At 40.2% G+C, this 10895-nt stretch overlaps 1 protein-coding gene across 1 annotated transcript; it reads left to right on the forward strand.

Moving 5' to 3' along the window:
* Positions 1-1056: 1056 nt before the first annotated feature.
* On the forward strand, positions 1057-6520 carry COX7A2 (cytochrome c oxidase subunit 7A2). Its single transcript, XM_082475722.1, has 4 exons — positions 1057-1206; positions 2406-2495; positions 4844-4928; positions 6317-6520. The coding sequence occupies exons 1-4, from the start codon at positions 1189-1191 to the stop codon at positions 6373-6375; spliced, it is 252 nt and encodes an 83-aa protein (XP_082331848.1). The 5' UTR covers positions 1057-1188; the 3' UTR covers positions 6376-6520.
* Positions 6521-10895: the final 4375 nt, after the last annotated feature.

Consider the following 10895-nt stretch of genomic DNA (forward strand, 5'->3'; position numbering starts at 1 on the left):
AGATGAATTGGGTATTTGTAAGTTGTAAATATATAAATTTATAAATAATTGGGTATTAAAATCGGTGAGGAAAAGAACTTGAACTGGGAACAACTAACTTGGTGGGTCTAAGCCTAAAGATTAGAAGGAATAATAATTTCAATATTACTCATTTTATCTACATATTTCACCTATGCTGAACCCATCAGCTGTCTATTTGAAATGACAATGGAATAATTATGAGTTTGTTAAAAGGTGGACAGATATTTACTGTAGTATAGGGTGGATACTTTTGTATTTACACCCGCTTGAGGGTGGGCACTTGTAACAGACACTTGTAACGTGGCATTATTTAAGCACAATTGGTATCTGTACAATAATTGCTGTGCCTGGCAACTCCAACCACGGAAAGTGCCCTGCTAGCCTGAGGCAGCAAGACTCAGGAGTCCAGATTTGCCCTCCCGTTTCTGGTCCCCCAATTAAAATTCCCCCCTCTTTTCCGCGTTCTCCCAGACTCAGAGAAACGAGTGAACAGCTTCCACACTTTGGCGACACTGTGGGAGAGCTTCCTGCACGGGGAGTTCTGCAGCATCCAAAGATGCAGCAAAATAAAAACTAGTATCCCGACGCAGCTCTACACCGCACACTCTCAGCACACGGAACAGTACGTCCTCACAACAGTGGAAAAAGCTGATTGTATCCGTGTAAGACAAGTTATACTTTTTGTTTTGTATTTCATCCAGCTTCACAGTTTATAGAGTCAGGCCAAACCAGCGTTCTAAACAGTGGCTCAAAGGTTGCTCAGAGTTTTACGTCTTCTCGTTCAAAATACACACACTAATTTTCTTCGATAGCCTGGTCTCACATTAGTTTTGTCTAAGCTTGTTAAACGAGTACGTAATGCCTCGCTCCCTGCCTCTCAGGTCTCAAAAGTCGTTCGTTTCTACCCAGCCTCCGCTCCCCGGGAAGCCTGCGACTCAGGAACCAGGTCGAGGCGCAGAGACGGCCTGCCGGCTAGAGCGGCTACAGCCGCCCGGCCGCTCTCTCTTTTCTTCCGCTCTCTATGGTTAGGAGCAAGTCCCGCCTCCGCCCGGAACTATTTAGATTCCAGGCGCTTGCGCAAGGTCAGAAGGTAGTTCCGGTTCCGGCGTGTGGATCTTCGTTCCTGGTGTTCAGTTCTCGCGGTTGGTGGGCAGTAACGGAGCCAAGATGCTGCGGAGTGTGCTGGTGAGGAGCTTCTCGGCTGGCATTCGGGATGTGGGGCGGGAGGGTTGGGAGCGGAGGCTAGAGGGTCGCGACAGGAAAGCCTCTCCTGGGAGGGAAGGAGAGAGGGAGAGGGCGGCTTCGCAGGTCACCTTGGTCCGTGTCCTTTTCTCTTGACCTTCCTTCCCTTCCATGGATCCCTCTTGCCCCCAAGCTGTGCTGGGTAGTTGTAAGGAGTGGAGAAGCTGGAGAGGTGACCAGAGGATTGTGCGTTAGACAAGCCTTGGGTTCCTAGTCGCCACCCCTAATCTTGTGGGTGCGGGTGGGAAGTTTCTGATACCCGGAAGCGTCAGCAGAGGATGTTCCTCTGATACCGAGAGGTTTGAGTTTCAGTGACTCTGGGCTTTGTGAGCATCAGAAGGCAGTTTAAAAAGCAAGCCATTCCGTTTTGGCTGGCACTTTAGGAGCATTCATGGCCGAAGGGTCGTGTTGCTTCCATCAGGCGGTTCTGCAGTGTCCTTCACCCCTCCACCGACTTTGAGCATGTGAAATATTTTCCCCAAATTTTGAAAAAGAGAAGGAAAATGTAACGGTGATCGTTTTCTTCGGTAGTTATCCAATAAAGCTTTACTTATCTTCTCAATATATTATTTATTTTAGAAAGTGGAGTGCATATTTGTAATTTAATTCAACTGGATATGTAATGCAAGTCTCTTGTAAAAGATTTATGCCCTGTTAATTCTTTGGGAAAAGTGTAATGAGGGAAGCATTTTAATTAAGTAGGAATCATGCCAGTTTATTTTGATATCAAGTAATAGATTTTTAATAATATGGTAGAGTATTTAAATAAAAAAGTTCGAACCTCGTGTATTTTGTAACCATTCTTTATTTCTGTAATATCTGTATATCAGTATGTTTTCCTCATATAATGCTACTGGTTCAATTCAGGTTAAGATCATGATTTTTTTTCCCCTCAAAATCTACATGAATTGCTTCTTAAATGTGGTGGTTGGAGACTTAAGAATATAATATAAAGAGCAGTGGCCGGGCAACAAATAGGAAAACCTCAGTGCTTGTCTGTGACTTTGTTATTGACAAATCGGATATGTTTTAACTCTCAGTTTCACTTTTCTGTAATACTGAAGATTGGAAATGGTTGGTTTTGGAGGTTTCTTTAAGCCCTAAGTCTGTTTAATATATAGGGATTTTTTTTTTAATTTCAGGCCCTTCGTCAGATTGCCCAGAGGACCATAAGTACTGCTTCACGCAGGCAGTTTGAAAATAAAGTTCCAGAGAAACAAAAGCTGTTTCAGGTACTGAAGTGTTTTATAGGAGATTGTTACTTGTTATGATTAGATTACCAAAAGTTGGAGATAGAGGTAAATCTGGAGACGTCTGATTGTTAGCAGTCCTGTTGTATTAGCAGAAGAGTAATAAGAAACTGTCTGTTGTTAGCTAACTGGGCATTTGCTATAACCAAGAGGCCCTTGGGAAAGCAGAAGAAATGAGGGGGTAAAGATCAAAGACACTTTATTTTGGAGGAGTCACATTGCATTGGCACTCTTCGGGGTAGCTGCACAGTAATAGACAAATAGACCATAGAAAGAGCCCAGAAACAGAACAAATACATTAATATATGTAGAAACTTGATATATGTTAAAGGTGCTATTTCATATCAGTGGGGAATGGAAAAATTGGGTGGCTGTTTTGAAGAAAGTAAAGTTATATCCGTTCTGTATTGTGTGTTAAAAGATTAATTACAGATGTAAATACTTCTCTCTCAAAAAATATTAAAAGAAAATATAGGAGAATTTTTCCCCAGCTTATTGAGGTATGATTAACAAGTAAAAATCATAAGTATTGGGAATTCCCTGGTGGTCCAGTGGTTGAGAATCCGCTGTCCTATGCAAGGGACACGGGTTCGATCCCTGGGGATGGGGGAACTAAGATCCTTCCTGCCCCGGGGGAACTAAGACCATGCACCGCAACTACTGAGCCCACGCGCCACAACTAGAGAGAGGCCCACGCACCACAACGAAGATGCCGCATGCCACAACGAAGATCCCGCGTGCCGCAGCTAAGACCTGATGCAAACAAACAAACAAACAAATAAGAAAGAAAGAAAGAATATAAATAAATAGTTTATATTTAGGTTGTACCTGGTTTTTTTTTTAAGGTGTACAAACAATGTGATATTTACTGTATCTATGAATGATTACCACAATCAGGTTTAATCTTAGGGGTCATCCTAAGAAAGTCTTTACAAAGCCTAGAAGCTGTAAAGGAGAAAAATTGCAAGGTTTGGTGACATGAAACTTTTAAATGTACTTATGGTACAAATTGAGGTAAGTGACAAATTGAGGGAAAAATTTTTAAATTAACAAAATTTTTAATATTAACAAAAAGTTAATATCCTTAGCCTACAGAGAGCTCCTACAAATCAGTAAGAAATGCAAATTAAAATGACAAGTTGCTACTTTTTTTCCCTGTTCGATTGTCAAAATTTTAGATTTAAAATAGGTTATGTTAGCCAGGTGTGGGAGATAAGTGCGTTCCTATACAGTACGTTGATACATGCTAAGAAGTAGTATTGGTACAGAAATTTTAGAGTATTTGAAAGTATTAGAAGCAAATTATTGTACATATCCTATCATCCAGGACTCCCATTTTAAGAATCTTTCCTACAGAATAGTAGCATAAATATATAAAAACAGGAAATAGGCTATTATTCATTATGGGAGTTTAATCTCAAAAAAACCCAACAACCTAAATACCCATTAATAAAGGATTGGCTAATGTAATTTTATTTTTTGCACAGTGGAATGCTGTGTAGCCATTAAAAGGAACAAAGTAGGTTTAAATGGGCTAGATGGTTTTTCAGATAATGTTGAGTGAAAAATCTGTGATAGGCCATTATATAGCATAATCTCATTTTGTGTGTTAAACAAGTATGTGCATAAATCAGAAACTATGACAATACAAGCTTTAAAAAATTAAGGATATGTATTAATATGTGTTAACAGTGGTTTTCTCATGAGGAAAGACTTAGTGGGACAGAGCACTTACCTTTATAAGTAGTTAGGTTATCAGTGATTTTTTTCTTTAATTGTGATCTCTGATTTTTCATAAAGAAAATTTTAAGTGGTTAAAAAAAAAAGTATTATGTATGCTGCATAAAAATAAAATACTTATATTTAACAGATGTGTTAAGTATCCTACTCTATGCCAGGTGCTGGACCGGGAGACTAAGGCTATAATTTAGGGTTAGAAACCAAAACTCTCTCTCCTTTTTTTTTTAAGGGAAAAAAAGATCTTAGCTATGACCAAAGTGTGATGATTATTGCTTTTTTAATAATTAAATTGATGAACTCAATGAATATATTTTCACAGCTTTACTGTTTATATGTTCTTTGGAAAGGACATTTTATTAGATCTCAAATTAACTTTAAAAGAAAGAATGTTGATTTTTAGGAGTTTTTATTTTAAAAGTAGTTGCAGTAGAGAAAGATTCAGGAAAAGGGTAGTCCTTTTTAATTTCGATATTTAAAATATTTCAATTCCAGGGGTTTAAGAAGCCACTTAATTTTATACGAATGGATTAGTCTTTTTCATTTAGCTGGAAACAGATGACACACGTTCATTATTTCTTGTTTTAACCTAGGAGGATAATGGAATCCCAGTGCATCTAAAGGGCGGGGTAGCTGATGCCCTCCTGTACAGAACCACCATGATCCTCACGGTTGCTGGTAAGACATTTGGAATGCTTGCTCTACAGCAAAGTCATAGTAGCGGTAACTGACAGCACCGTCGCGCTCGCTGTGCCAGCATGTTAACACAGGCAGTCTGTCCCCAGAACCTGAGGTCCCACTGCTTTACGTATAATGACTCACGAAGGTGATTGACACATACTGTATAAGAACGTTTTAATGTCTTTTTAAAAAAATAAACCAATAACGTTTGGTAATTGTCTTGTGATAGAGGTGGCTTTTGGAATGTGCCACTGGTGGCCCTGCAGGCCTTCGGAAGAGCCAAAGATAGCTGCTCTGTCTCATCTCCTATAACAGGGGTTCTTAAATATCTTGAGTATGATGTATAATAATAATACACTTTACATCTAATCCCTGTACATACGTATTTATGACAGAAATAAAACCTTGTACAGCACAATACTTTTACTGCATGTAAAGTGCTTTTTGATATTTTTTTCTGTGGATTGGGCAGGTCCGTTATTCAATATTAGCAGTGGAATATCACAAATTAGCGTGCTAGGAGCAGAGTTAGGAATCAGTGCTTGCTCCCTGGGGGGAGAAAGGGAAACGGTATTAGAGTGATTACTGTGTGCTCATCCTATCGGTAGGAGTGCCACATACGTGGGTTTCTGTAACCCTTGTGTCAGGTCTGTAATGTATCCTCGTTTCAAAGATGGAGAAATTATGTCAATTACCCAGATAATATTGCTTCTTTGGAAGAGCTGGCATTTGGACCCTAATCACAAAGTCCCCTTGATTACGCCAAGGTGCCTTCTTTGGCTTGAATTGAATGCAGTGAAGGGACATTTTATGGACAGCAAGCGGATAGTGACGTTTGGGCTTTCTTAACGTAAAGTCCTAAATTCCTGTTGGCCGGTGTGACTATTGCGTAGACGTTTTGGTAATTAGTTTTAAAAATAAATTTCCAGTTATTAGAAATTCGTACTTCAAATTTGATTAAAAATTGTATGTCACTCTTCCTTGGTTTTATATTGATAATGCACTTCAGGGAAGGCTTTGCCTGTTTGACCTCTTTTGGCTTTTGAATCATTCTTAGCATTGCTCAGCCAATCTTAGGTTATATGTTCCTAATCTTATTTTAAAATTTTTACATGTCATTACGTTAACAAATACATTACTGTGCTGCATCGAACACTTTCTATACAAATTAAGTAATATTAAAACTAGATTAAATGTGTTTGGTATGTATTTATTTTAAATTTTGCCAGCACCTATCAAAATACTTCTGTATATTCCCGTAAAAGTAGTCTTAATACCAGCCTTGCCTCTTTATCTCACAACTTTTTAGCTGGGATATTGGGTTTATACATTTAAGCCTGAGGATTTCCTGTTACGTTCTTACTTCCTTTCTTTTTATATTTCAGGAACAGCGTATGCCATCTATCAGCTGGCTGTGGCCTCATTCCCCAAGAAGCAGGGTTGACCTCAGTTTATCCTCCCAGCAGTCAGTTGGTTCAACTCCATTCAGCTCTCTGTGGACCAGTAGTCTGATAACTAACTTGCGTTCTTTGGGGATCAATATTTATTGACTTGTACTAACTGCCACCAATAAAGCAGTCTTTACCATGCTTTGTTTTGTTTTATCACTTTAGGATACATTATACCAGTAATAGCAGCCTTATAAACCTTAGGTAAGGAGGAAAAAGTGATTCTTTTGTCATTAGGTTATATATAGTACCACTGTGGTACTATTTTAGTGAAATTTTACTTTTAGCAGCTTAGAATTACAACAGGGGATGGTCTTCAGCTTTTAATTGAGCTTGACACTCGGAGTGCATATTTCTTTGAGTCTTCCCCTCCCCTCTCTTCCCTGCTGTGCTGTATCCTGGGATATGCTAGCACCTAGGGTTAGTGGAAGCAGGTTATTTTTGGCTCATGGGGTTCAAGTTTCTTTTTTTCTCTCTTAGCTGTGTGTGTTTATGTTTAAGAATATTGGATGTATTCCACAGTTTAGAGTAGGCTTTAGTAGAATAGCTGTAAAATAATCCAGTATTTGTTCTTTTCACACTCAGAATGGGCTTCTGTTATGTTACTTTAATCCATAACGTAACAGTGTACCTTTCCTTAAAAATACTTAGTTCATTTGTAAAAGTTATCTTCTGGGGGAACGGAAGGAGTCAGACTTTGTCATCTCCTCTGCAAGGTGTGCATTTGTAACACTATGAAGATTAATAAGAGTCTAGATGCGTCAGATCTAGGGGAAATCTATGAGTAAGGGTTTTATAAAAGCTTCAATTTCTGGATAAAATTGAGAAAACTAATATAGTTAGAAAAATGGAGTCAAGTCTGAAATACCAAACTAAGTCTTTTCCTTTTAAAACATTGAGGCTTATGGTACAGATCCATCTCAAGAGGTACCTAATGAAAGGTGTTTCAGCCTTGAGTCTTGAAAGTTAGAAAGATCTTGGTTAGCCATATACCTAACCTGCCACTGAATGCAGGAATCCGCCCAGCCTCTTACAGAATCTCATTACTAACATCAGCAGAGAACACTGCTTTTGAAGGGAGTGGAATGAATATTGTTAGACATTTCTAAATGCTGAGAAATATCTTAAGCAGGCCTGGAATCTGGTCCAATTCTATGATTCAGAGCTAAAAAGCAACCAGTGATAATATTTTGAAACAAGCTATATTTATCAGCATTGTACAAAGGAGAATTTCATCAATGTGATTTGAAATGCTTTTATAACATGATGTGAAAGATACTTTCGTGCAATAAAAAGGAAGAACATCTTGGTATCTTCTGCAACCTTCAGCTCTTGATGCTGTGAGAGGTGCTTTTCTATTTCTGGTGTAACCTAGTCAGACAATTAAAACTTTTTTTTAATGCCAAAATGTTCAATTAACATGACAAGACTGGATAAAGTAGGAGTAGGTTAAATGCTTAAGAGACTTTAAAATATTTTTAAATGCTGTGATTAAGTTTTTGCCCTTCATCCAAAAATTCTACATTGTCAGCAGGGGTGGAGGTGGGGAGGGGACACGGGGTGAGGTCTCAGAAGAGGGGTTGCTGGATAGGAGCCCATGAAATTATCTGCTGCTCTTAGCGTTTAGTAAGAGATAACTATGATTGATTCAAAGACTAACCAAATGTCCATAGAATAGAGTCCATAAGAAGTATTGCAAATGTGGCCTTCAGGAAACAACAACTATCATTCCAGTCTCCTTTGTATCTTGACCACGTATTATCCTTTTGAGAATAGTATCTGCTACTAAATGGAAGAAATTCTCTGATGATATTATCCCACTAATATAAACGCCATGGGAGATATATTTAAGTGAAACTTCGTTACAATTAGTACTGTGCTCAGAATCGGATTTGTAGTCTAGCTGTTCTAGATGAAGTTACATCGAAAAAACGAAAACTCAGGGCAGGCAGTTTACCCAAAGCTACAGATAAATGGCAGCACGATTTCCAAGTCCGTTTTTATCTGATTCTTAAAGTTCATGGTCTTTCTAGTATGCTTCATCTTACCAGGTGTTTAATTATATTGGCTGGGATAGCTTCAGTGCACTGCTGGTAGCGTCGTATGCAAATACGAACGCCCTACAGACTTCCATCCCCTGCCCTGTCAGGCTTCTGGGAAGAGTGATCCTTACAGTCTCCAGTTCCTTTATTCAGTTTCACATTGATCCCTCTGTATAACTTGCAACCTACCTACCTACTTAACATCTGTCTCTTGCATTTTATAAGTGCGATCTAAAGTCGGCACTCATCACCAGGCACGGTGCCCTTCTGCTTGTTGGTGCGTGCGTACTCATTCTTGACTGAGAATCTGGGAAAGCCCCCCAGATTCTGCTGGAAACTTTGACAGTCTTCCCTTTGCTCCCAACGTTCCCTGTACTCATCTTTATCAAGAGTTTCGTGCCTCTGAATCTGAACTCAAATTTGAGTTACAATTGTTGATAAGACTGGGAACCAGTGTAGCATTGTAGTTAATTACAGATCATGGAGTCAGAAGACCCAGCTTCAACCCTTGGATTAGATGACCTTGGGTGGCCAACCTTGCTAAACTTGTATCCTCATCTGCATAAATGGAATAATGCCTAGTGCACGTGGTTATTCTAATGCAAGTAAAGCACGAAAAATGGTTTCTGACACATACCGAGTGTGCAATAAATGCTAGGTACTTCTATTGTTAGCTCTCTGACAGAAGGAACTATACCTTTTCAACTCATATCCCTATCAACTTGGCACAGAGCAGGGACCATGAGCTGGTCAGGGCTGGTAGGAGAGGTTCACACTTTCATCCATGTCCTGGGTGCCTTCTTTTGGCTCTGCTATCCTTAGTGTATGGCTTTCGTTCTCCTTGTAAGATGGCTGTTGCAGCTCCTGCTATTGTGTTTGTTTTCCTGCAGGAAGAAGGATTGGTGAAAAGAGCACATGCTAAACAAGCGAGCTCTCTTTAAAGAGCCTCCGAAGCCCCACACAAAGACTTAAACTTATATCCCTTTGGCCAGATGTTCTGCCACACGATCATGCCTGCATTCAAGGAGGCCAAGAAATGTCTCAGATGGGCATATTGCCAAGCAAAATTGGAGTTCTGTTTAATAAGAAGGTGAGACTGGGTATTAAGTTGACAACTAATAGTCTCTCCCCCAGCCAGTTTGTTTTTTAAAAGAATGAAGTCCACACTGGAGGAGACAGGACAGGACCTAGGAGCATTTTGGTTCCTACTTCTAGTTGTTTCTGATGCCCACAGCCATGCCTGCTGGTAGGCTTGGTTGCATTTCATCGTCCAATAACTTTCTCTTTGTGCTTAAGTTAGTTCCGGTAGGTTTCTCAACCAGGAACCAACCAAAGCAGGATTTCCTGAGTTTCCCGTCTATATCATACCATCTAATAGGAGCACACTTCTACCATTTACTCTAAACCATAGTTAGGTGCTTAATAAAGGCAGCCGTTACTGGTTTCTCGTAGCAGACAGGAATGGTTCAATGCACCGTAAATGCAAATAGATACAGAGAATACAAGAATGATAAAAATAAGAATTACAGTGCTGCCATAGCCAATTTGGTTCAGGGTTTGCAGAACCCTTCCTGCCGTTTGAGATAGTTAATGCACAAGTTCCCCAAAGCCGCCAGTTTCACAGGCCTCCAGCTTGGGACTCCCACTGCCTGGGTCCTGTAAGCAACATGTCATGATCCACTACCCAGGACTTTGCTTCTACATATATTTCAAGATCAATAATGCAAGTTAACAGATACTGAGTACCTTCTGGGTGCCAGACACTGTTGTGGGTGCCTGGGGATCATTGGTGAGCAAAATATGCACATTCCTGCCCTCAGAGAGTTTACATTTTAGTGAGGGGTAGCAGGGAAGACAATAAAATGTACAAATAAATTGTACAGTATGTTAGTAGGTAATCAAGTCTATGGGGAAAAAAGACCAAAGGGGACAGCTGGCGTGGGCGTGGGCTGACTGGGTGGAGCAGTAAATGGGGTATGAAGATGGGTTTCAATGGGGTGGTTAGATTCAAATAAAAGCTGTAGAGGTGAGGGAGCCGGTCAAGCAGATATATAGGGAAAGGGCATTAAAGGAAGAGGGAGCAGCTTAGAGCGGGTGCCCTAATGTGCCCAGCATGTTCAAGAACAGGAAGGCAGGAGCAGTTATGGCTGACTGAGTGAGAGAGGAGAAGGCAGAGAGGTAAGAAGGGATCGCAGCAAGGAGGGCCTTGCAGGCTATTGTCAGGACTTGGGCTTTTACTCTGAGTGGTATGGGGAGCCATTGCAGAGTTTCTCACAGAAGAGAGACTTATATGTTCTGAAGAGGACTGGCTTGGCTGTCATGTTGAAATAGACCATAGCAGACCCAGGGTAGAAGCAGGCAGACCCATTAGGAAGCCTCGTGCAGCTATTCAGGAAAGGAGTGATGGAGGCAATGGAAAGTGGTTGGATTATGAACAGAGGAGGAGTTTTACTCATCAGCCACTTAGACCTTGC

The sequence above is a fragment of the Balaenoptera physalus genome, assembly GCF_965194825.1.
Source record: "Balaenoptera physalus genome assembly, chromosome: 9".
NCBI classification, from domain to species: Eukaryota; Metazoa; Chordata; class Mammalia; order Artiodactyla; family Balaenopteridae; genus Balaenoptera; species Balaenoptera physalus.

Excerpts from the sequence above, each read along its gene's own strand:
- COX7A2 (XM_082475722.1), top strand. Across the intron at positions 2,496-4,843 it reads AGAAACAAAAGCTGTTTCAG|GAGGATAATGGAATCCCAGT; the intron begins GTACTGAAGTGT and ends GTTTTAACCTAG. Across the intron at positions 4,929-6,316 it reads CATGATCCTCACGGTTGCTG|GAACAGCGTATGCCATCTAT; the intron begins GTAAGACATTTG and ends TTTATATTTCAG.